The sequence below is a fragment of the Anabrus simplex genome, chromosome 5 (genome assembly GCF_040414725.1).
Source record: "Anabrus simplex isolate iqAnaSimp1 chromosome 5, ASM4041472v1, whole genome shotgun sequence".
Taxonomy (NCBI): Eukaryota; Metazoa; Arthropoda; class Insecta; order Orthoptera; family Tettigoniidae; genus Anabrus; species Anabrus simplex.
Genome location: NC_090269.1, coordinates 15,392,249 through 15,419,467, shown reverse-complemented (window position 1 = coordinate 15,419,467; position 27,219 = coordinate 15,392,249). Strand labels below are relative to the sequence as shown.

At 41.2% G+C, this 27,219-nt stretch overlaps 1 protein-coding gene across 1 annotated transcript in view; it reads right to left on the bottom strand.

The window, feature by feature from the left end:
• The window catches only part of bma (SCY1-like protein bma), a 1,798,985-nt gene that overhangs the window by 92,740 nt on the left and 1,679,026 nt on the right, over positions 1-27,219 (bottom strand). The window contains exon 15 of the mRNA XM_068227755.1: positions 18,362-18,424. Coding sequence (XP_068083856.1) covers positions 18,362-18,424 — 63 coding nt within the window. The remainder of the gene's footprint in view (positions 1-18,361; positions 18,425-27,219) is intronic.

The window sequence follows — 27,219 nt, the reverse complement described above, 5'->3', positions numbered from 1 at the left end:
ATGGGATTTCAGGGGTTTTGAAGCATCAGATATCACTGTGAAGATCGAAAATAAGGTACTTAAGGTCAATGGTAAGCGGAAGGTCAAGGATGCTGGAAGAACTGAGGAAGAAGAGAAATCGCGACAGCTGCAGATACCAGACAACGTTGATATTAAGAACTTGCGAAGTGATTTGTCAGCAGATGGTGTGTTAGTGATTTCAGCTCCATACAAGTAATGATACTCCACGAGGATCCTCACACTGCTTGTCTCAATATTCTGTTTAGTAAAAGTAATGTCAGGGCATAGAATAAACCATTTTATGAAATACAACATGACTTTATATTGTAGCCGAAGTGCAATTAAGTAGGCATCTTGTTTTGACCGTATTTATACCTGAATTTCTTTCACCAACTCATGCCATGCACTAGCCAATACTGCGGTACTTGGTATCTGTTGCAGTAGTTTTGTTGAGAGCTACAGGTATAGTCATTTTGTGCATTTCGTGTCTGTGAATGTTGGGGAGAAACGTGATCATTTTTTTTTTCTGTATGTGTAACATCCGATCACTTGCTGTAAGCGATGCCGGTGTGGTGGAATTTGCCCTGAAAAGAAGTTCCTTAACTTGTCACTAAATCTACTGATAAAAGTTTCTCACTTTTAAACACTCTTAAATGACATCCGACAGCGTACCCGTAACATTGAGCATAGGAATCGAAGGCCTAACCAGCTTCACTACGTACACTATCTGTGTTGTGTGAAATATATTATTGTGGTGTTTGTACAGGTATAAGTTACGTTGTATTTAACCGGGATCACGATACGATGTTGTTTCATCTTTTTTTCTGGCTGTCCAGTATTGGTCTGGTAAATTGCCTTGTTTTTGTTGGGTTGGGTTGACTCCTGTGCACTGAAGTAGGTGTTTCGAGTCCATCATTGATCCAGTAATTTTGCAGATGGTACACCTTCCCGTCGGGTATATTCTGATTCTAGCTAGATGTGCAGCTAAGCAGTCATACCATGTTTCCAATCTGAAGATCGCCACTGCTTCTTTCCTCGGCTTGCTCTTATTTTTGTCCCATAGGTCATTTAGTATTTTCTTCCATTTTCAAGGGTTTTATTTGTGATTATCTTCTTGACTGAGTTAGCTGCCAGAGGTTTGGTCCCCCTGTGGGGGGGGGGGGGGCGGTAGAATAACGCCCACGGTACCCCTGCCTGTCGCAAGAGGCGACTAAAAGGGACTTCAAGGGCTCTTAAATTTGGAGCGTGGGTTGGTGACTACAGGGCCCTTATCTGAGTCCTGGCATTGCTTCCACTTACTTGTGCCAGGCTCCTCACTTTCATATATCCTGTGCGACCTCCCTTGGCCAATTATTATTCCTTTCCGACCCCGATGGTATTAGAGCACTCGAGACCTAGGGAGTCTTTCATTTCGTGGCCCGTGTCTTTCTTTGGCCGACACCTTCATTTTTTGAAATGTCGGATCCCTCCCGTTTTTCTTTCTGATTTGTGTTATATATAGAGGATGGTAGCCTAGTTGTACTTCCTCTTAAAACAATAATTAGGTACCACCACCAGAGGTTTCGTTCTCGTGTAGGTTCTAGTGCCTTTGTTTTTGCTAGATTTTCTCCCATTTCGTTGCCTTCTACTCCTACATGTGCGGGGATTGATTGTAAAGTGATGTTTCTCTTCAATTTTTTTAAAAATTTTGTTAGTAGATGTTTAACGTCATGCATTCTTGATGAATCGGGTTTGGTATTTGAGGATATACTGCTTGTATGGCACCTAGTGAATCTTTGAGTAGGACTGGTTTTACTAATGAATTGACTATATAAATCAGATTTTGTAGGGCAAGATAGAAGGCTTCTATTTCTCCATCGAAGTTGTTATGATATCTACCTACTGGAATCATCATATAATGTTTATTATACTGTCCTTTTTTAATGCAAAGTAGGCAGAGCTGTAGTCGAGGATATATGCGGCTATACACCGTATGCCCTCTGGTTCACTTTATTCATTAGAATATCTTCTGATTTCTTGCGTTTACCTTCTACTTTGGTTCTTTTCTTTTTAATTTCGCCATTCTGCTGCGCTCTTAATCGCGAAAATCGAAGGTTCAGCTTGTAGAATAACATTATCAGCAATTACTTATTTAAACCATCACTGTTCGTTGCTTATGTCCCCAGCCTTATGTTCATCCATTAAAATGGCTCACCAAGTGACCGATTTAAGCCTGAGAAATACGGTGGCTGCGAAACCACCGTACTGCAACATACACCAATTCAAGAGCTTGTTCCACTGAAAAGTGTATCGCAAATGAAAAGAGATGCCTTAGATTATTTTTTTAATAAATAGCTGGAGGCAGGTCCAGTATAAAAACACTGTGTAAGCAAATTACGATTTTCAAACTAGTGCACTGAAGTATGAATTTCTTTGTCATCATAAAATGGCTTCCATTTGCCTGATTTATGTCAAATTGAGAGAAGTTTGTTGTAACTAGCTGTAACCCATTAATTTTAAATGTCAGGCTGGTCTTGCAACCGGGATTTGCTCAGTGCTCTCTATGTAACTTCGACCGCCTCCAAACAGATTAAAATCAAGAAAGAGCTTCCTCAAAGTCTCCGTCACATTACGCAAATCACCGGGAACAGTGCGCCGAGACCTGTGGCGAAGTAAAACAAAGCACTTTCGGAGTGAAAGTTACCTCATGAATCTCCACCTCCGGGACATCAACTCAGCTGGGCTACTTGGAGGTCACTTAATCGTTTGAGGAGTTGTGTTGGAAGCTTTAGGGACAACCTCGAGAGGTGGGGGTATTTAGAAAAAACGGACAGAACTTTGGGATTGCAGGGAAAAACAAACTACCCCACACATGTATATCTGTCAAACATGCCTTGTCCAAGGGTATTCCTCCTGTGGGTGGAGGCGGTAGAAACACTCACTAAAAAGGGCTCGAGAGGCTCTCAACTTGGGAGCGTGGGTTGGTGACCACGGCGCCCTTAGCTGAGTCCTGTCATTGCTTCCACTTACTAGTGCCAGGCTCCTCACTTTCAGCTATCCTATGCAACCTTTTAAGTTCGTGAGGCTTAGGGAATCTTTCATTTTCACGCCCTTCGTGGCCCTTGTCTTCCTTTGGCCGATATCTTCATTTTTCGGAGTGTCGGATCCCTTCCATTTTTTCCCTCTGATTAGTGTTATATAGAGGATGGTTGCCTAGTTGTACTTCCTTTTTAAACAATAATCACCACCACCACCACCACCACCACCACCACCACCACCACCACCACCACCACCACCGGAGGTCTCATGTTCGATTCCCGGCCAGGTCATGGATATGTACCTGGATCTGAGGGCTAGTTCGAGGTCCGCTAAGCCTACATGATTACAATTGAGGAACTATATGACAGGGAGATGGCGACCCGGTCTAGAAAGCCAAAAATAACGGCCGAGAGGATTTGTCGTGCTGACCACATGACACCCCATAATTTGCAGGTCTTCGGCCAGAGCAGCAGTTGCTTGGTAAGCCATGGCCCTACGAGGCTGTTGCGCCATGGGGTTTGGTTTGGTATGTTCTAAAAGGCATGCGTCATATTTGACATTCAGGTTTAGAATTACTATCATCAATAGTAACAGTCAGTAATTTAGATGGGGCGGTATAATTTCCTGTTACTAGGGACGTTCCGTTTCCTTCGATATCGATATTTAATGAAATCAAATGATTCTATCAAAATACAATGATTTGAAATTACGGTACTGTACTGTATATTGAATTACGTTAAATTTGGGATTATGGCAGTTCCAAGAAATCCACAACAATTAGGAGAATCATATATAACGATCCAAGTATTGTTTGTGTCTTGAAGACTTTACAGTCACCTGCTACATACAAACTAACGGTTCATCAAATTCAGATCATTCAGAGAATTCGACAACTTACTCGCCTCAATATTGCTGTACACTTTCTTTGGATACTTAGTCATAAAGGTATCAAACACAACGAGTATGTTGACCGGCTCGCTAGAGCAGCAACGCATTTGGGCGAACGGTTAGATTCACCAGTGTCTATTCGAGACTACGTGCCACGTATCAAGCAGCGTTCCTGGACGCAAATTGAAGAAGAATGGTATATTACAAAAGGGCAACGGGGAAAACAATACGCTGCAGTACAACCATACCCTCCTCACTCACCTTGGTTCTCCAAATGGAATGCTTGTCGCCGATACATCACTTCTCTTATTCGCATGAGATTCAACCACGGCAGTTTTACAAATCATCTCTATCGGATAGGAGTCCTAAACTCGCCCTACTGTTCCTGTGACCGCCAAGCAATCGCTGACCTCAACCACATCTTCTTCTCGTGCCATCTTTATAATGTACAGCAGGAAAAATTTATAACAACTTTACTTTCATTGAACTTCCAACTACCACTCAACATCCAGTGCATTTTATCATCCCAACAACCAGAAGCGTATAATGCAATCGCCTTATTCTTAAAAGACACCGATTTAAGATTATAAAGTTTGATGTGATACTACTTCAGAAAAACTACGTAAACATACTACAGTTGCAGTGTCCCAATTTGTTCTTTTTTTTTCTCTCTCTTCGTATGTGTGTGCGCGCATTCTGTACGGGCTCGGAACGTAATACCACTATAATACTATGGAAGATTCATAGGTGTATATGTATTCTAAGTGTATATTTAATGTATATGCTTTGTTATCTAATGTATATCTAGCTGGCTGTTTGGTCTGGCACCTAAAGCCAATAAATTAATTTTTAAAAAAAAGTATTGTTTGAAATGTGGTGAACAAAAATTTGCTCAATTTTCTGTGAATTTGACAATGAAATGAAATGGCGAATGGCTTTTAGTGCCGGGAGTGTCCGAGGACAAGTTCGGCTCGCCAAATGCAGGTCTTTTTTGATTTTACCCCCGTAGGTGACCTGCGCGTCGTGATGAGGATGCAATGATGATGAAGACGTCACATACACCCAGCCCCCGTGCCAGTGAAATTAACCAATTATGCTTAAAATTCCCGACCCTGTCGGGAATCGAACCCGGGACCCCTGTGACCAAAGGCCAGCACGCTAACCATTTAGCCATGGAGCAGGACTGTGAATTTGACATATGATTTAGAACACAGTTAACACTAAGCGGACCCTGCCAGTGCACGGAAAAACACTACGAAGATGATGAGACCACATTTCACATTGTGACATTTCATTGTCTATTTTTGGCCCAGGGGCTCTGAGCTTTGGATCGTGGGTTGGCGACCACGAGACCCTTAGCAGAGTCTTGGCATTGCTTCCACTTACTTGTGCTAGGCAAGTCGTGTTGATACAGAGACAGTGAAGGGTTCTTATCTACGTATATATACATTGTTCAAGGGACTAATCACAAATGGTGGTTTAGTTCTCGCTTTCGTCTGCCCACTGTTTTCTTTGTTGTTGTTGTAAATATGGAGTCTTTCAGTAATATTTTGTTTGTGTATTATATGTGTATTTTGGTGTGTTGATGAGGTGCTCATGCACGGATTTTATTGAGAATATAGTTAGATATTTTAGAATCAGTGGAGTTATTGATGAACCTAGGTGCAGTTCCTACCTATTTAGTTGTTTTCAGGTTACGTAAGGCCTGTATCAGATACATCAGTACGCAGCATTATGTACGCGCCCTGGGAGGTAAAGAATTATCATGCTCTATTTAAATTCGAAGGATCCATTCTGGTGAAATCTGGCGCCCATACTACGGACATTTCGATTAATTTTAGTTATTCAGTTATTTATTTTATTATTATTATTAGCAGTAAAGTTACAAATTGCACTCAAGTGTGGGACAATGATTATATTTTATTATTATTATTTATTGGTATTTATAAAAAAGTTACGGTATTGACCGACCAAGTGTAACAGGCATGGAACTCCATCCCACAAGCTGACATCCGGCACCTGTACACTATGTATGCACGTTTGCTTGCCTGCATTCGACAGTCAGGCTATTACACTGGTTATTAATGGACCAGCATGTTACATTTGCGATGGCTTTTCTCGCGCGGATATTAACCTGTAGTCGTGCACCTTTAATCAATTAAATATGTTACCTCGACAAATATATTGCCTTATTTTCCGTATTCAACATTCCTTATTTCAGGGTTTTTGGATATTTTTTCCCGCCAGTGTATTATTATTAGTATTATTATGATCGCCATGTTAAGATTTATTATATTTTGTTTTTAGGCAGAAGATAACTTTAGTCACCGTACATGATGGCACGCAAGATATTAGGTACCATATATTCAATGACTAGCGCAGTGTTATGATAAGTTGGACGGACACCCACCAGAGACCGTAAATATGCTACTACTCGTGCCTAATTTAAAGGTTCACAGATGCTAACCCTACGCAGTGGAACGCTGTTTCTGGTTGAGGAAAACTCTTCGATTCGCCGACCATGCCTCTACGACGCAGTTCAAGAGCCTTCGCTCAACTGTCAGAGATGGTGGTGGTGATTTATTGTTTTAAGAGGAAGTTATATAGGAAACCATATTCTAAATAACAGTAATCAGAGAGAAAAATGGAAGGGATCTGACACTACGAAAAATGAAGATATCGGCCAAAGAAAGACAAGGACCGCGAAGGGCGTGAGAATGGAAGACTCCCTAGGCGTCGAATGCTCTAATACTGTCGGGTTAGGAAAAGAACAAGAGTTGACCAAGGGAGGTCGGATAGGATAGATGAAAGTGAGGTGTCTGGCACAAGTAAGTGGAAGCAATACGCTCTATACTCTATGCTAGTGGCTTTACGTCGCACCGACACAGATAGGTCTTATGGCGACGATGGGGTAGGAAAGGCCTAGGAGTTGGAAGGAAGCGGCCGTGGTCTTAATTAAGGTACAGCCCCAGCATTTGCCTGGTGTGAAAATGGGAAACCACGGAAAACCATCTTCAGGGCTGCCGATAGTGGGATTCGAACCTACTATCTCCCGGATGCAAGCTCACAGCCGCGCGCCTCTACGCGCACGGCCAACTCGCCCGGTGGAAGCAATACGAGGGCTCAGCTAAGAGTCCCTTGTTCGCCAACCCATGCTCCCAAGTTCAAAGCCCCTGGGGCCCCTTTTCATAGCCTCTTACGACAGGCACCTGATAGCGCGGGTGTTATTTTACCGCCTCCACCCACAGGGATCGCATTTTTGGAATGCGCGAGGCTAGATTATCGTATCGACGAACCATCCATTATACAGGATTATTCAGGTAAGATGTCCACCTCAAATAACTCACAGACCTTTAAAGGTATTGACAATCTGTTTTCACTTTTGATAATGTCCCAAGCGGCTCATAATCAGACTTACAGTTGTTTTTCGTGGTGTCAGTATCTTTTGAGATAATGGTACTAATTTTGTTTATTTAAATGGAATTATAGTTTCTACAGATAGCCTTAAACTTACAAATATCACAAATTCAGTACCGTGATTATTTTGACATCCGGACAAGTACTTCTCGAGAAAATGTAATATATTCAAACGTGCTTAATTTTAAGCGATGTACAGTCCTGTTCGATTCGCGCTACTGTACCCATACATACTGTACACCATGATAATTATGTGATTTAACATCTTTCGTAAGTTAACAAGTAAAAGAAAACTAGATATGCGTCGCCTTCTAACGGACAACATTATTATCCTGATGTGGCATTAAACCACACAGGACGAACGAGCTAACTGCGCTGTACGGGCCACGTAGCTGTTAATTTACGTTCAGAAGAAGGTAGGTTCGAACCCCACCATCGGCACCCTTGGATATAGTTTTCTGTGGTTTGCTATTTTCACACCAGGCAAACGCTATGTTGTACTTTAATTAAGGCCATAGCTGCTGTCTTCCCAATCCTGGCCTTTTCCTATGCCATCGTCGCCGAAAACGCACTTGAGTTAAGAGCGAACACTAGAGAAAAAGAAAACTATTATTGGTTGGCGTTAGGAAAGAAATCTAGACGTAAAACTGGGCCAAATCCACGTGCGTGACGCGGATCGTAAGCGCATCCCCTCCAAGTTGTAGGAAAAGTGGCAGAAAAAGAAGGAGAAACATCTCGTATAGTGCCAGGTGGCCGATCTATCGGCCAGGCGAGCTGCTGCTAAAAATGCCGGGTGCCGATCTGTAGGCTACATTTTCATTTCGCCTGTATCTTCATTCCTGCTGCACAATGGCAGCATAAGAAACACGCGATATTGATATCAGTGAAGTTTTATATAAGACCGACTCCAATCTTCAGACCTTAATGCTATTCTTGATCGTTCAAAGATGGCGAATCGAGTAACCGGATATGTTAGAAATGTGGGTTTGTTTTGGTGTGTTGTTATCGTATGTAGTCGGTGTCATTTCATGAAAGTTGTCGATAAATGTTAGTTTCTTTGTAGAATATAAGTGTGTGAGTGTATTTATATGAGTCAGTGGACACTTGAGATCTGTAATCGTGTGCAGTAATGTGAGAATGGTATTTATTTTGCTCGTGTTGTGAAGTAGGTTTAAGTCTAACTATGGCAATGCCTCTCATACAGCTATTCTTAAGTTTTATACGGAATAAAACATTAAGAGAGAAATGGATTAGGAATATACATCGTAATTATTTTGAAGTGGGTGATAAAACTGTAATGCGCATATACCGGTATTATTTCCAGAATAAGTCTGAGGTTTTGGAAGACTTTTCTTTAATTTCAAATGGTGAAACTATTCGTGTTCCATAAAAATTTTGATTTTGATAAAATATAATTGATATTGTGATATTTCGTCAGTGTCTATGTGCTTTAAAGAGTCGAGTGATTTAGATGCAAGTGTATTTTGCAATAATCTGTGCTTGCTTACGGAACTGTTTGGCTGGATCTTGGAGTATAAAAAACTTTACGTGTGACAGATGGAGCAATCTGTATACCGTTACACAGAAGAAATAGTGACTTGGTGGGCTTAGCTGGGTTTGTAACGCAGGGTTTCACATTACCAACACCTTCCGATTCATGTTGTGGTTATGTGTTATCAAGCAGACTACACCGAACTGAAGCTCGTCCATGTGGTTAAATATCAGTGTTTAGAGTCAATAGAGATTTTGCACTCATGTTCTTTAATGGGTAAAAACCTATTTTATCTTTAGTGTCTGAACGTTTCATTACTAAGGTTACCTTCATTTTATGAAGTGTTGCTATGCCATACGTCAACATTATGGTAGCATTACCAGGGCCGTTCATTGGGTTAACATAATAATTTCGGGTGTACTTGGGCTGAGTGGCTCAACGGTTAAGGCGTTGGTCTTCTGATCCCCAAGTTGGCAGGTTCGATCCTGGATCAGGCCGCTGGTATTTGAAGGTGTTCAAATACATCAGTGTCATGTCGGTATATTTACTGGCACGTAAAAGAACTACTGCAGGACTAAATTCTGACATTTTGGCGTCTCCGTAACCGTAAAAAAAGTAGTTAGTGGGACGTAAAGCCAATAACATTATTATTTCGGGGATACTTCCCCTTCATTTGGCAACAAATTATGTTTCATAGTTCTAATGAGAGCGAATAAATCGAGGAATCTGGCACCTTAATTTATTTTGAAACATTCAACATGATGTTATAAATATAATTTTAACAGTTTTATCATGTATTTTAATGTATCCAGCGAAGTGAAATATAAAATAAAACGTTATTTGACAACATTAAATTTCTTTTCTAGTAGAATATATGTGATTCTAGTTGATTATATGTGGTATGTACTCATTGGCGAAGCGTTTTCGTACGTGAAAAAGTGATTTTCCCTTTGATGTTGCATTTATCTTGTTAAATTACCGCCATTGAACGTGATATTTTCGCGTTAGCCAATCTCGGCACTCCGGCTACTTCGGCTGCCATGTTTTTTTAAAAATTACGGTCTGAGGATTGGAGTCGTCTTGTTTTATATAAGCTTTCTTTCGACGCATTGTATGTTTCACACGTGGTAGCCCTGCACTCTGCCGCTTCGTGTCACTTGTTTGTTATTCCGTTCGTTTATACGTTTGTTTATTTAAAACTAATAGTGTAAGGATGGATAAGTATATGAAAGATGATTAAAATACACAATGTTTTAACATTAAGTGATTCATTAGAAAATAATTTATCGACTGACAAGTGTTTGAAGTAAAGAAGAGGTTATAGTTTATTTAACCTGCGCGTGCATAATTTTGTAAAAATTCGTAATTATCAAAACGTACTATCACGAATTGCGTAAAACATTAGTTTTTCAAATTCAAAATTAGCTGATATTCTCACAAAGGTATCATACCCATGATGAAAATGTAAAAACTGGTCAGATTTTGAAATTTAACTTTTACAAAAATAATCTTTAACGGTTCGCAAGTTATTTGAGATGGACATCTTTGCTGAATAATCCTGTATAGGTCATTGTGACCAGACTGTAAGAGCGTGTTGGGACCGAAACAGTACAGTGCCCTGTACAGCTCATTGAAATCATAGGTGCCTTTCTACCCTATTAAAATCATTTCTAAAGGTCGCGTCTTTGGTAGGATGATGGGCGAAGGGATCGAGCGGCGTGTGGCCAGAACGAAACCCGTGAAAGATCGCCTGGAAAACAAAGGAAAGGTTGGGCTGGAGCCAAGCCTTCGTGAAAAAGCCCTCTCAACTTGCAGACAGAGTTGGAGATACGACGCGACGCTACGGTAGTCAAACACGCCCCGAGGTGTGGCCTAGTTTCCGAGGGTTCCAAACTAACAGAAGGAACTTCCGGTTTTTACGCACGTTTCACGGATGCCAACGTCGAATATTGGCGCGTAATAATTATAGGATATTTTGATCCAGACATGGGAAAATTATGGGAGGCACACGAATGAAGAGAGCAATCCCAGACTGAAAATATGGAATACTTTATTCAAGGGGCGAAAGGAGGTCACCAGATGTCCAGCTGTAACGTATTGCTAATACATGTGAATGTAAAGCGTCCCCAAAGCTAAGAATCGCGCTCAAAGATGACTCCACCCACCAAAGGATGCTAATGAAATAATCAAAGACGGGAATCAAATTACGTGAGAACTGCCGATCGCAGGTCGATCGCACCTGGTTCAATGGAAGATGAAAGAGAGGGTTACAACACGCACCATTTAAATGTCTTGAATTCGTGGGATGAAAGGAGCTGTTGTCCTTAAATAACCGTGAAAGATCTACGCCCCCAGTCTTCCGGCGTGAAGATAATAAAGGCCGGGCTGGCCCTCGCTGGACACAATTCCTAGCGGGTCGTTGAGAGAGGACAGTGTGTTACATTGTGTTCCAATTTTTACAGTCCGAAACCTATTGACCGCTTACTAAGACAGAGTTATTGTGTCCGTCGCGGCCGTGAATTATAAAAGCCTTGTGAAGTGTAGATGGGAAGTCAAGTAATAGCCAAGCGAGCCTAGGCAAATGTCTCAGTCCCGCGTGTCAATTAATTAAGCTGCGAGCATAATTTATGAACGAGTAGCGGGAGTCGGCTATGGACAATGCCGTCCTAAATGAGTACGTGGTATCAATAAATTGGTATCATCCAAATCGCTACTTTGAGTCAGGGTTCTCAAGTACCGTGAGCCACCTGATTCATGCTGTGAATGCACCCACCTGTGATTAGAATGACCTGCCTGTTTATTGTGTAAATTCTCTGTGTATGTGGCGGTAAACCGAGGACCGTGTGACGAGTTATGGAGTGTTACCCCTTTGGATTACTTTAAGATTGTAGCAGTGAACGAGCGAACCAGGATGACGGACTTGTGTGGACCAGGGTCTAAGGACAACACGCTCGTCTCCAGCGCTGAGGCCATGCAGCAGTAAGCTCCGCCATGGGTCTCCCGTGGAAGGAAAAACCACGGCCACCAAACAGATGAGTTGATGTCAAAATGTAATTTTCTTAGCACGATAATGTATAACCGGGGTCATAGGATGAGCTTTTCCTTTGTAATACCTAAATGTTGTAAAGTAATGCATGTCCTAATATGGGGATTTTATTGGTCTTTATCATCTTAACGTAAATTCAATGGAGCTAACTCCCCGGACGACCCATTTCTTCCTTAGTGATTAGTTTTCGTGAGGGGTCATTATTAGTAATATGTAGAATATCCTAGCAAGTATGGGAAACAAGGATAGAAGAATATTTCGAGTTCCCCTAGGGGTGGTTGGAACAATAGTGTTGATGAGCAGGGAAGACCATGTCCAAAGGTTGTTAGTTAATGTCCGATATGGCTATCGTATATGCTGGGGAAACCCATTGGTCAGTCAGACAATGCATGCGTAGTTTATACATATGATTAGGGCATGTGCAGCAAGAGAAAAGAAGTCCCGGCTGAGAGAGGTACATTCGGTTATTTAGGTAATTGTGAGGGACCATTTGCGAGTTTTCCGTGATTCTTGATTATTTGATCAGAATTGTCTGGAGTGTTTTTATCTGTAACCGGGGTGCGACACAGAGAGGCTGGAGTCTTTAACGTATGGTCAAAATATAAAATATACATATTTTTTGGGCCGATGAGCGAAGAGAATGAGAAGCGTGCAACAGAGGAATCATGAGAGTCCTATGCCCAAGGAAAGAAGATACGCGATATGAGACATAATGAGAGGGCCGAATGCTCAGATAGTTTTACGATAAGATCATTCGGAAGTGATGTTGCCCACATTCGGCGCTCTACGATAAGAATGAGAGGGTAGAGAATAAATGAGTATTTCTTGGGAATTCTGCGGTAAGATCAAATAAACAAATGAAGTGGGCCAGAAATATGGTCTCCGGGAAAGGAGAGCTGGCTGTTGTAATTGAGAGGGGTCAGGAATCCCGCGTAGCCAATGAATGAGTGACAGTAAGAGCACGAATGACCTTCCCTTCCTTTTTTTTTGCTTCGCTCTCCCGCAACAAAGCGGCCCTGCCGTATTACTGTAGTTAAAGACTCGGGGCTCTGGGTTTTCACACCGCGCCTGTTCGTTTATTTTAAATGGTTCGGCTAAGAACACTTATGTAAATGATAATATCAGGGTGAGTTAGAAGGTAGTTAATAAATGATTACAGACCATCCCCAATATCCGGTAGTATGAGACCGTAGATAATTTAGGGATTTCAGACATGCACCTCTCAGTCCGAAAGGCGTCCAGTTCGAGCCCAGGTCAGAATGGGTTACCTTGTGCAAGCTTCCATTAAGCTTGCGCTGGGGCAGAAAATATTGATAACCATGTTTTTCTTACAGGAATGGCCCCATTTTATACATGATGTGTATATATGATTATGTTTAGTGCTAGTGTGTATTACTTTGAGATCAAACAGAACCGATGTTCAACGTTGTAGTCTTGGTGCCAGACTAGGAGTCCGGGGTCTAGCTCAGTGGTATGTGTGTCTTTGTTTGTGTATTATGTAAATATATTTTTTTAATATGGCAATCATGTAGTGTAGGGACCGGTTAATTACGTGCTAAGAATATAATGTATTATGTAGGGGGACATCAGCACAGATTAACACGGTGTGATCGACAGAATAATAAATTTAAAGACAAAGGTACGAAACTAATGAGGGAAGATAGACGTTACTGGTCGCAAAACCTCAATTATACCTTTGTGCAGACGTGCCCTCAGGCGAGTCAATTTAAAGTGTTAATTATTTTCTTTTCCTCCTATATGCGGAGAGTTCATTGTATAGGGTTGTTCTTTTTTTAATGTCTTAATTCTGAATAAATTAGTCTTCGTAACCCCCATTATATGATTCTTGTCATTTGTAGTAGTGCTAAGCAGTATCCAGTTGAACCCAGAGATCCTACTTTCATATTATATAAGGCTCCATCTTAAGTCTTTGTTTTTTTTCTTCTTGCGAACGTACCAGCCCCCCAAGAAAGTAGGAGGGGAGCCGTTCGAAGCCCATTAGGCATTCCGAGCCGCTCTTCACTATAGTCTCATCCGTAGTTGTTTACCGGGTTACGCGGAGGCATTCTTATGCGTGGGTCGTCCATTCGAGGCCCAGAAGGGTGTAGGACCAATAGATACTTGAGGGTACGCACACACGGTAACTGGGTTCAAGACACCTTCAAAGGACTACCAGGAGAGAGTATCATCTGATTCTCCGACAAGCACGACCAGTTGAACTGTTACGGTGTCCGCATTCCAGGCATATGCAGCACCATGGTTACAGGCCCCTGTATCTACTCCAGGCATGTCAAACTGTGCCCGCAGTAAGACATCGCACGTCCGGCCCCACGGTGTAGGGGGCAACGCGTCCGCCCGTCACCCGGTGGACCCGGGTTCGATTCCCGGCCGGTTTTTAATTGTAAATGATTAATATCGGTGGCCTGGGGACTGGGTGTTTGTGTCGTCTTTAATGATCCTTTCCTCACATTCAACACTTTACCCTTCCGCCATTTCCAAATACACGCAGGGGCAAAAGATCTTCTTAGGTCGACGCCCCGAATAAATAGCATTTTAATGAAAAATGAAAGACATCGCACGGTCTAGAAATGACCTCGTACGCGTGCGGGCAGAACTTCTCTATAGGCGGGAGGGAGGGGAGTTGAACTGATAGAACTTTCGCTCACAGTAGGGATGAATAAACCAGATCTCTTCGTACCACGTGAAACAAAAGAACAATGTAAGACGACAGTGGTAAGAGGAAAAGTTACCTTAAATTTGACCCGGAATGGTCGCACTGTTTCCTAAATCGCGAACTTGAAGGAGAAGCTCAGGACTTAGCGTACTGTCGTCTGTAAAAGCTTATTGTTAGACGTCATTATGGGCTGTATCATGCACATCAGTACAGTGGACAGTGGTATTACTGGTGATGAGAAGCTGAAGTTAATAGCGGAACTACGAGGTACTTTCAAAGCTGTAAGCATGCTTAAGTGGTGTGTTTAAAAATAGTAGTTTGTTAGGAGAACACGGAACAATAATGTCCAAACAACGGTAGTTATAGTTCCAAATACCGGCTTTTTTAAAAACAAGAAATCTTGTCAATCTTTGGAAGTACTTACAGATGTGAAAAGTTCTTTTCCAGGATGAAGATCAAATCTCGATCCCGATCTCGGCTAACATACATCTCAATCCAGTAATGAAAATAGTATCTGCCATCACCATAAAGCCTAACATTGACCGAATTATTGCCAGAAAATGTCAACAGGGTTCAGGAAATTAGTAAACATATGGGTCGCTTTTAAGCAACTTACATTTTATCTTTCAGAGGAAGTGAAACCACTATGACCAGAGTGTAGACAAGTGTTCACCGAAATATTTTAATTTCGTTACTCTTTTGTTTTGTCAACTATAACACTCTTAATTTATTAATTTACGTGTCTTAAACATGTCATAATTTGATTCTTCGTTTAATATTTGGTTAATGTGTGTAATATATACAGTATAAAGTCTACAGTTCAATTGGCAATAATGTTTTTATTATTATTTTATGTTAATTAACAGCATACAGTGTATTATTAATGATATTGGTGAAGGGCAGTTCTCACTGAGAGGTAGCGCACATCGTTCGCAATGAAGGAAGGAATACTGTGCGCCCCTAACGCATCTCCTTCGAATTTTTCCACTCGAGTCAGTGTATGCCAACCGAGACCGTACGGGAGCAAAGACACCCTTCACGCAGCTCGCCTGGCATGCGTGTGACTTTGACATGCCTGATCTACTCAATCAGTTCAGGCGCTTGGCTGAAGGAAATTTAGTCACACGATGCCCATTACGTGTTCTGCCTTTTGCACTCGAGCATCGTCGTCTCCGTTTACAGTGGGGTCATGAACGACAAATCTGGACTGCTACGGACTGGAACCAGGTTTTCTTTGTGCGCTGTCGATGACCATGTCGTGCCTGCAGACCTCGTGGTGAACGCCTTAATCCTTTCTTTGCTGTGGTGTGATATTACCTCCACTGCTGATGTGAGGGGCCATCACCCACACGAGGGACATGGCAGCACACGGATATGTACAGGACACGCAGCGGCCGCATATGCTCCCCGTCATGACAGAGCTTCCAACGGTATTTTCCAGCAGGAACATGTTTGGCCACTCACATAAACGATATCTCAGGAATGTGTCCGCACCATTGCTGCTCTTCCGTTGCCTATGCGATTGCCAGAACATGTCTGGCGCAACTTCTGGAACGGAAGAGTTTTCACGATCTATGGGACCAGTTGCTGCAAATATGGATTGATATGTTCCAGGATACCACCCGAAATCTGTGTGCCTCTAAACCTCTACGGGTGGGGTGGTAGAATAACACCCACGGTTGCCCTATCTCTGTAAGAGGCGACTAAAAGGGCCCCACGGGCTCTCAATTTGGGAGCGTGAGTTGGCGACGACGGGGGCCATTTAGCTGAAGTTTGGCATTGCTTCCACTTGCTTGTGCCAGGCTCCTCACTTTCATTCGTCCTATTCACTCTCCCTTGGTCAACACTTGTTCTTTTCCGACCCCGACGCTATTAGGTTCCGAGTGCTAGGGAGCCTATCATTTTCACGCCCTTCACAGCCCTGGTCATTCTTTGTCCGATACCATCATTTTTAGAAGTGTCAGATCCCTTCCATTTTTCCCTTTGATTAGTGCTAATAGAGGATGGTTGCCTAGTTGTAGCCTATTTCCTCTTAAAATTATAACCACCACCATCACGACCTGTATGCCTCCATGCCCGCTCTTGTATGTATGTTCAATCCTCAGCCCGAAGACTGGATGGATCCTCTCCACCATTAGCTGCCAGCACATCTTATATCCAAGCTAGAGCTCCTTACCACCTCGGCCAGGCAGTCCGTATTCCATCGTCGTTTGATCGTCACCTGGTAGCCATGGTCTTTAAGGCGTCAAGACTATAAGGTCTGCTTCCGTGCTTAGATTTCAAAGGATCACTGCCAACAAATACAAGAAACCTTCTAAATATTGTGGTGAGTTTTATCGTTTTCCTTTCGGCTTTGTTTGCCAAGACGTAAGTGTGCCACCATCAGCTCACATTCATTCAGACCGAGGTGGCACTTTCCTATCTCGTGATCTTGCGAGTTTTCTTCGCGAACGTGGCATTGCTACCAGTCTAACCACACCGCACAATCCAGAAAGTAATGGACAAGTGGAAAGATATAATGGCATTATATGGAAAACTATCCTGCTTGACTTGAAATTTAGAGATCCGAAAACAACTCAGTAGGAACTCGTACTTAGAGAGGCCCTTCGTTCGGTACGATCGTTACTCTGTACTGCCACGAACTGTTCTCACGATTTTTTATACATCCTTTTAGACCAGAGCCTCTCAAACGCCCAAAATTTGACGTGTGCAAACAGAGGTGCAGAGGTTCTGTGCACCATACATCGGTCTGACTCGGCTTGGTTCGGACCAGTGTTTTGTCTCTGGGCGACTCAATTAAACTCTGCTCAACTCCGCTTGGATGATTGAGCGCTGCAGAGCGAGTGGGGGAGGAGAAAGAGGCGGGATGACCGAGACAGGCGTAGGGAAAGAGAGAGACAGCGCCATTGCTCAAAATCTGGGAAGGGGGTGGGGAGGAGAGTCTGCACTCTGGTCAACGTAGTGAAGTCGTGTTTTGCATCTCGCATCGCGCAATGCACCGGTGCGTGCACCCTGAGGGGCCCTGTCTTAGACCATCAAATGGAGCATAGCTAAGCTATCCTGGCACAATTCTCCTTACGTGTTACAATCGTTGTAGAAAGTATGGTAGTCGAAGAAGTGGAATTAATTGAAGCCAATTATGCTTATGCCGTAGCGATGGTCGTGAATCTGCTGTGTCATTAAAGCATCTGGCATATCATGGAGAAGTCAACCGCACTTTTTAATTACAAATGTTCTACTAACACTCCTAGCAACGATTCATTGGACAGAGTAATATTAGAGACCAAAATACGCAAAATGATGTATACTTCAGCATTTACCCACTTAGTACGGAATGTTCTCAAGAACATAACTCTAGGCCACCTAAAACACTGTAGGAGCCTGTAGATGATAATGCCGTCGAATTACGTGTTTTTTCGGCTTGAAGAAATAAAAATCATGGAAGATATCAGTCTAAATATTCCAATATCCTTACAGTATCATTTACAGTATCGGCATTCGTAACTCAAACAATTTTGGGCTTAGATTGTATTATTGCTATATGGAAACATACCACATCATACCATCCTGAACACTGATTTCGTCTGAAATTAAGTTCGTACATTTCCTTACGTAAGAAAAAGACGTGACAGTAAAATGAGTGAAAGTGACGATGAGGATCATATTTTAAAAGATGCCAATCTCATTAACGTAAACAATAAGTTCATAGTTTTTGTCGCGTTTCGAAGATGGTGTGCAAGGTGACGATTCCTCATCCTGTAGTCTGTGAACTGGAAAAGAAGAGTAAATACAGAGAGAGCAGGACGGACGCACACGGGTGACTTACATACGTCGATGGTACCGAGAGAGTGGAGCCTTCCCTGGTCACTGAGGTGTAGTGAAGGCCGCCCTACGAGTAGGATATCTAGTGAGACCTGTGTGTGCCCCTGAGGCGCTAGCTTGATGACGCATTGCATCACTCACAGTCATCAGTCAATGGTCACAAGGGAGCTATTTATTCTTCATTAGAATTTTTAAAAAGAACCTTTCCCTACTCGCGCTATATAAAACACGCATTAAGTATACAAAGATGCAATTATATACATTTATTTTACAAGAAGTACCGGGCGAGTTGGCCGCGCGGTTCAAGGGCCTACACCGTCGGCTGCGCAGTAGCATGTGACTGGGGAAGAGATGTTCATGCGCGTACCGCCATGTTGAGGGCACTCCTGAGCTCGCCGAGTACATCGTAGTACGGAATACATGCATTAACTTACATTAATACACGCATGAAAACATCTGTTCATGTTATTCATATGACACGAGATAATACGGTAAGAACGAATGTTAATTAGGTAAATCGAACATATTTTAAAAAGGGACCGCAATAGGAAACAGAAGATTCGTACGGATACTCTCGTCAGTTCGCAAACAAAGAACACTGAACTGTTAATTTTAAATCAATTGCCAGGCATAAGTTGTATACAGGGAAGTAATCCGAAGTCTGAAGTGGTAAAAATGGACCGTGATGTGTGAAAGTCTGTGTGTTCTTTCACATCGATTCTCGGTAAATGTCCGACAATGCCTCATTAAGGCCTCAGGGAAACTTAGCCATTCCGAAGTAATTGATAATGAAAGACACAGCCTACACCAACTACAGTGCACACATAAAATCTGAATCTATTTTGCATTGTTATTGAAGAATTACATTCAGTTAAATTAAATTAAGAGAACAGTCCCCGAAAACAGAAAAAGAACCCATCATATACCGGGCTTGTAATGAGCATTTTATAGACCTAGGCCTAGTAAAAATGTTCGGAATAGCATATTTAACTATTATTTCATCATAAAACAGGTGTGAAAACAGAGAAATTAAGACATCATTTTTCAGATAATGTTTAATAGTCTGAAGAAGTACATTGCCCTAAAACTAGACAGGTTTAATGTAGCTTTATCAACCACATTTTCCTCATTCTAAGCCCGTGTTTTTCCATTTATTAGTACCGGAACACAATCTGTAAGAAAAATATGCTCGTTTTTTGAGAATAGCTGTTTATTTCATCCCTCAATAAATTGGTAAAAGGCCTAGAATAAGAAACCTATACATTCAAAATTTCATGTCCACACGTTCTCTGAATCCACCGTCCTATAGCCTGTTTAATTCACGATTATTATAGTAATTGAAAATAATTTCATAACAGATCAATTTATGAGAAGACATATTAAAAGCTGCACAAGGGTTCGCCATCCTTGAATAATTTTCCACTCCACAGGTAAGACCTAACTTAACTCTCCTTTAATATTTCCCACCAGTTTAACTACTGCAAAAGCCCTTATTCACTGACAAAATTGGCAATATATTATCACACCTTCACTTATAATAATACAGCAGATCCACTAACAGACACGATTCAATGTGAAAGGAACTGGAAATAACATGTGCTAACTATGCATTCAAAGCTGAAGTGCCTACAACATGACGATGCGCGAATGTGTTCAATATTCCTCATAGCATCAGCGCGCTCTGTGAGTCTAGATAAGCAATATTTAAAGTCTTTGGTGCGGTTAGGACGCGCAGCTGCGAGCGTCCATCCGGTAGATAGTCCGTTCGAACCCCATTGTCGGCAGCCCTGCAGATAGTTTTCCGTGGTTTCTCATTTTCACACCAGCCAAATGTTGGGGCTGTACCTTAATTAAGGCTACGGCCGCTTCTTCCCATTCCTAGGCCTTTTCTATCCCATCGTCGCCGTAAAACCTGTCTGTGTCGGTGCGACGTAAAGCGAATAGAGAAATAGTGAAAAAATTATAAGAAGCACCAAAAGAACTATTCTTTTGCTAGTTTTATCCAATTCGGAAATATTCCAATAGAATGATGCATTCCCTAGGAAGTTAATTTTTCTCTGCTTATTCAATTTATTTCTTACAGTAGTCTAGAAGTATCGCACCTTGAAATGCCAATGGCATCAGCAACGTGTCATAAGAAGGCCATGTACAAACATTTTCTTATTTCAAAACGCAAGGTCCTGAAATCTAGCGTCAAACCATCCATACAAGAAATAAAAAATAAAAACCAAACAACGACTTCAATTTACTGCTTGGACTTCATGTCCCTGACTGCTTACTTGAAGGTCACGGGGAATGGAGGCAGAACGTAGAGACTGACCATGCATGGAGGAAAGACGTGAGCTGTGTTGACATAAACATCAGCTGTTTGTTGACATTCGATTTACTGTTAGAGCTGGGTAACTCCTAGTGAAGCCCCGCAAGAAATACGAACTTCGATTAACTCCCTCCTGCCCTTCTCTCTCTAGCTTTCAAAAATATTTGTATCACTCGGCACACAAGGTTATACAGTATACTGAAAAGCAAATATAGTCGACTGTTGTCTTTTTTAAAAGGCTCATCACTGCTGCCAACTTGACTAGTTACATACTGAAATCACGAGAGATAACCATCAACATTCTAACCTCGATATATAAATAATGGAGGTTCCTTTACCTACAAAATGATCAATCAAGATATTCATAATTAAGTCGGTTTTCATGCTCATTGAGGAATTAAGGAAATAAAAACACTCTCTCGCTCTCACTCAATTTAATGTTTCTTCCTTTATTTTGATATATGCAATTACTACAACTGTATTTGCCTTGTGTAAATAATTCAGCTCCCCTTTTTGAAATTTGCTATCACTGATCGGACTGAAGAGAAACCACGCTGTAATAATACACACCAGCAAATATATTACATGTAGATATGCCATAAGTCAATAAGAATACACAAAGGCTAAGTCTACCAACCGTACCAATGTCGAGACAAGCCAAGGTTAGGTTAGGTTAGGTTAGGTTAGGTTGATAACTAAATTTCCTTCCATTTGAACTGAAGTGATCTTTATAGAGGAAGTAACGTTGCTTTCCTTTTCGGAGGTGTTCTTGCAGATTTTTCTAGCTTCTTGTACGTCCTAGTTGAATTCTACACCTACGAAATGGACGAAGTAAGACCATATTAATAAAATGCTGCGTTTGTTATTAAACACAACTGCGTTATTAAATGCATTATTCGACCATGCCACAATTCTACTGAGACCGTATTACTCACACATATTTACAATCCTACAGAAAAAGAAAATATGCTTCACTTACTCCCACAAATGTAACACTAGTGATTTTCACAATACGGCAGTGGCAGAATCGTGTACTCTCGCAAGTCACGAAAAAATCATGTCTACGTAGTGCCAACCTGTATCACGTCGTATCGGCAAGTAGGGTCCCTAAATTGTATCGTTAGCGACATTGAATTGAACCCAACAGCTAGCAAGTAACTATAAATCATTACCTCATCGGAGTATTTATCATCACCAACTTAAGAAATTGGTGTGCTTACACACCGAGGGGCAAAATTGCCTGTAAGCTCAGTTTCTAGGAGTTCGAGGTAGGGGGCTAATGAAGTTTCACTTTGTCCAGTGTGTAATAATTTTAATAATTTTGTAAATTCATTCTTGTTATTAATAATAATAATAATAATAATAATAATAATAATAATAATAATAATAATAATAATAATAATAATAATAATAATAATCCGCCCCTGTGGTGCAGTGGTACGAGGACTGGAACTCGGTCCACTCAGCCTCGGGAGGTCAACTTAATAGACGGAGGGGGTTCAATTCCCATCTCACCTATCCTCCAAGTGGTTTTTCGTGGTTTTCTACTCCTTCTCCAGGAAATGCCGGGATGGTACCTAACTTGAGGCCACGGCTGCTTCCTTCCCTCTTCCTTTCCTATCCCTTCCAATCTTCCCATGCCCAACAAGGCCCCTGTTCATCTTAGCAGGTGAAGACGCCTGGACTAGGTACTGGTTCTCCTCCCCAGTTGTATATCCGACCAAATATCTCATGCTCATGGATACTGCCCTTGAGGCGGCAGAGATCCCTCGCTGAGTCCAGGGGAAAAACCAACCCTAGACGGTAAACGCATTAAATAAATAAATAAATAAATAAATAAATAAATAAATAAATAAATAAATAAATAAATAAATAAATAAATAAATAAATAAATAAATAAATAAATAAATAAATAAATAAATACATTATCATTATAGAGTGTTGTGCCTTTCAGCGTTCAGTCTGCAAGCCTCTGAGAATTTACTAAACGTCGCCACAATCCTCGATTTGCAACTAGTGTTGTGGCCTCATTTAGTTCTATACTTCTTATCTTTAAATCGTTAGAAACCGAGTCTAACCATCGTCGTCTTGGTCTACCTCTACTTCTCCTACCCTCCATAGCAGAGTCCATTTTTCTCCTAGGTAACCTATCCTCCTCCATTCGCCTCACATGACCCCACCACCGAAGCCGGTTTATGCGTACAGCTTCATCCATCGAGTTCATTCCTAAATTAGCCTTTATCTCCTCATTCCGAGTACCATCCTGCCATTGTTCCCACCTGTTTGTACCAGCAATCATTCTTGCTACTTTCATGTCTGTTACTTATGAATGAGATATCCTGAGTCCACCCAGCTTTCGCTCCCGTAAAGCAAAGTTGGTCTGAAAACAGACCGATGTAAAGATAGTTTCGTCTGGGAGCTGACTTCCTTCTTACAGAATACTGTTGATCGCAACTGCGAGCTCACTGCATTAGCTTTACGACACCTTGATTCAATCTCACTTAGTATATTACCATCCTGGGAGAACACACAACCTAAATACTTGAAATTATCGACCTGTTCTAGCTTTGTATCACCAATCTGACATTAAATTCTGTTGAATTTCTTACCTACTGACATCAATTTAGTCTTTGAGAGGCTAATTTTCATACCATACTCATTGCACCTATTTTCTAGCTCCAAGATATTAGACTGCAGGCTTTCGGCACAATTTGCCATTAAGACCAAGTCGTCAGCATAGGCCAGACTGCTTATTACATTTCCACCTAATTGAATCCCTCCCTGCCATTTTATACCTTTCAGCAGATGATCCATGTAAACTACGAACAGCAAAGGTGAAAGATTACAGCCTTGTCTAACCCCTGTAAGTACCCTGAACCAAGAACTCATTCTACCATCAATTCTCACTGAAGCCCAATTGTCAACATAAATACCTTTGATTGATTTTAATAATCTACCTTTAATTCCATAGTCCCCCAGTATGGCAAACATCTTTTCCCTCGGTACCCTGTCATATGCTTTCTCTAGATCTACGAAACATAAACACAACTGCCTATTCCTCTCGTAGCATTTTTCAATTACCTGGCGCATACTGAAGATCTGATCCTGACAGCCTCTCTGTGGTCTGAAACCACACTGGGTTTCATCCAACTTCCTCTCAACGACTGATCGCACCCTCCCTTCCAAGATGCCAGTGAATACTTTGCCTGGTATACTAATCAATGAGATACCTCGATAGTTGTTGCAATCCTTCCTGTTCCCTTGCTTATAGATAGGTGCAATTACTGCTTTTGTCCAATCTGAAGGTACCTTACCAACACTCCATGCTAATTTTACTACTCTGTGAAGCCATTTCATCCCTGCCTTCCCACTATACTTCACCATTTCAGGTCTAAATTCATCTATTCCTGCTGCTTTATGACAATGGAGTTTATTTACCATCCTTTCTACTTCCTCAAGCATAATTTCACCAACATCACTTTTCTCCTCCCCATGAGCTTGGCTGTTCGCACCACCACCAGGATGATTTCCTTTTACATTGAGAAGATGTTCAAAATATTCCCTCCACCTCTCCAGTGATTCCCTGGGATCTAGATAAATAAATAAAAAAATAATAAATGGAAAAATAGCGAGACTAAGCTAGGGGAGACAGGCAGGGAATCGTGAATATTTTACGCCTCCGAACGGACCCTGTAGGTGCATTGAGTTAACGACAAGTAAATGAAATGAAATGGCGTATGGCTTTTAGCGCCGGGAGTGTCCGAAGATAAGTTCGGCTCGCCAGGTGCAGGTCTTTTGAATTGACATCCGTAGGCGACCTGCGCGTCGTGATGAGGATGAAATGATGATGAAGACGACACATAGACCCAACCTCAGTGCCAGCGGAATTAACCAATTATGGTTAAAATTCCCGACACTTCAGAGAATCGAACCCGGGGCGTCAGTGATCAAAGACCAACACGATAACCATTTATCCATGGAGCCGGGCAATGACAAGTATAACAACTATGTTCGTACATGTTTATCCAGCCCCACTTTCTGTGTAAGCATAAACTGAAGTGGTAAATAAATGCCGCACCAAAAACAGGGACAATTCAAACGTAAGAGTGGTCGACGCTGATATGGAACATACTACCGGAATGGACCATGTATGCATTGTGAAACACCGGATGCAAATGGAACGTAGAATAAATGTTAATAAATTCATTGTATACTTTATTTTCTGAAGCTGAAAAAGGACACAGGTCGAATGCAGATTTTGGTACCTAGTAGCAAACACCTCTTTTAAACTATTCAAGTGCCGGTGCTGTTCTGTTTGTACCAGCTTTAGTGGAACTAGATTATGTATTCTTTTGATTTACTATGTAAATCTACTTGCTTAATTTATTCAACATTTCTCTCAGCATTTGCTATCGTATATTGAGAAGACGTAGCTCTGCAGACTTGCGTTTCTTTTCATGAGAGACGCTTGCACCATCTCTCTCTCTCTCCAATAATCGTAGTGTTATAATTACAGTACATCTTTTCTAGACATCAGTTAGTTTTATATCAATATACTCGTACCGAAATATAGTTTTAAATGATGTAATGCGTCACCAGGCCTCTGAAAAACAAGACATCTTTTACCCTCATTAATACACACCCTCATAAAAAAGTATTCTTACAGAATTAAATTTAAACAAAAACATAACATCAATTTCGAACTGAAATCTGCAACACAGAGGGTTGTGTATTAAATGAGTTCGGAACATCTTTTTTACCGTTTCTTTTGTGTAAAATATCCAACAGAAGTAGTTTTGAACCACAAAATAACTTAATTTACACAGTGCATGTCCTTATTTTCTGCCTTTTTTGAATAATTGTAGAAATTCAGCAAATACCATTTCTTCAGTTTAGTCATTAACTTACAATAGAGAATTTGTTTATAAACATCTATACATAAATTGCTGTACTGTAGTGTCGTTATTCTTTTTTCTTAAGTTAACTGTTAAACTGCGTGCAAATTGAATGATAACATTCATTCATTCATTCATTCATTCATTCATTCATTCATTCATGAAACTCTCTCCCAAGTTGGTGGTTATCCGTAACTAGGAGAGAGGACCTTTTATGTATTTTTTATACAGTTCTATCACTCATCCCCTCAATCATGAATGCTCTCTTCCCAGTTGGTGGCTATCCGTGACTGGGTGAGAAGTGTATTCATTCATTCATTCATGAACGAGCACAATTCAGTCATGAAATCATTCACTCACCAATTCATATAAGCACTCGGTCATTCTCTCAGTCATTCAATTTATTCAGAATGTGTGATGTAAATGTACGATAATACTATAACGACTGATGAGATAATTAAGCACTAATACAACTTAGGGAGGGTATGACTATATAAGTTTGTTAACGTCTAGGACAAAATAAATAAATAAACTTTAAATAAAAAGCTGCAATTTAGAAATTAGATTGAAATAGTTAATAAGTTTAATTGTAAATGTGTGATGTTGTAATATACATGTATCAAAACACAAAACACAAACGCACCCAGTTTCAGGTGATCCGTAACTGGGGGGGACGAGAGTATTCTATTTTATTCTATATACAAATCTATGGAATTAAAATAAGTCTATTACAACCATAAGTATTATAAATTATATTCTGTAGATCTTGAGGACTCGCTAATACGACTCTCACTAACGAAATATTTCCCTCGGCTTTAAATCTAGGATTTGTAAAAAGTGGGCGTGATAGATGAGTGACATAGTCACAGATTTCTAACCATGGCAGCCGTGGTTCTAAACCTGGCAAACGCATGGGCGTTGTTCGTTTGGTGATATTGGTGGAAGGAGGCTTGAGAAATTGGCTCTTTGTCTAATTTATTATATTATATATGATTTTAGAATTCTTTAGATGTTATTCAATATTTTTACTGGACAATAAGCTAAGATACTGCATTTGTCTATTTGTAGAATTTCTTTTTCATTGAATAAGCTCATGTTATCTTATTATTCTACCGCATTTCCAACACCTGTGGGATCGCGGGTGTGACCTGTGTCACAGGTCCTGTTTTACGGCCGTATGCCTTTCCTGACACCAACCCTATGTGGAGGGATCTAATCACTATTGCATTTTTCTGTGGTGGTTGGTAGTGCGGAGTGTTGTCTGAATATGAAGAAGAAAGTGTTGGGACAAACAGAAATACCCAGTCCCCGAGGCAGAAGAATTAATCAGATGCGATTAAAATCCCCGAACCGGCTGGGAATTGAACCCTGAACCCTATGGATCGAAGTCCTGAACGCTGACCATTCATCCAAGGAGCCGAACGATGAAGCTTATGTTATAATGGGGAATATTTGATCACTTGTCCTTAGCAATCTATGGGACAAACTTTGGTTTTAAAAAGTACGTTATGTTTCAAGCGTTGGTGATCATCATAGTAAAAGTTGAATTTACCGAGCAAGTGGCTGCGCGGTTTGGGTCACTTAGCTATCGGCTTGCATTCGTGAGATAGTGTATTCGGACCCCACTATCGGCAGTTCTGAGTAGGGTTT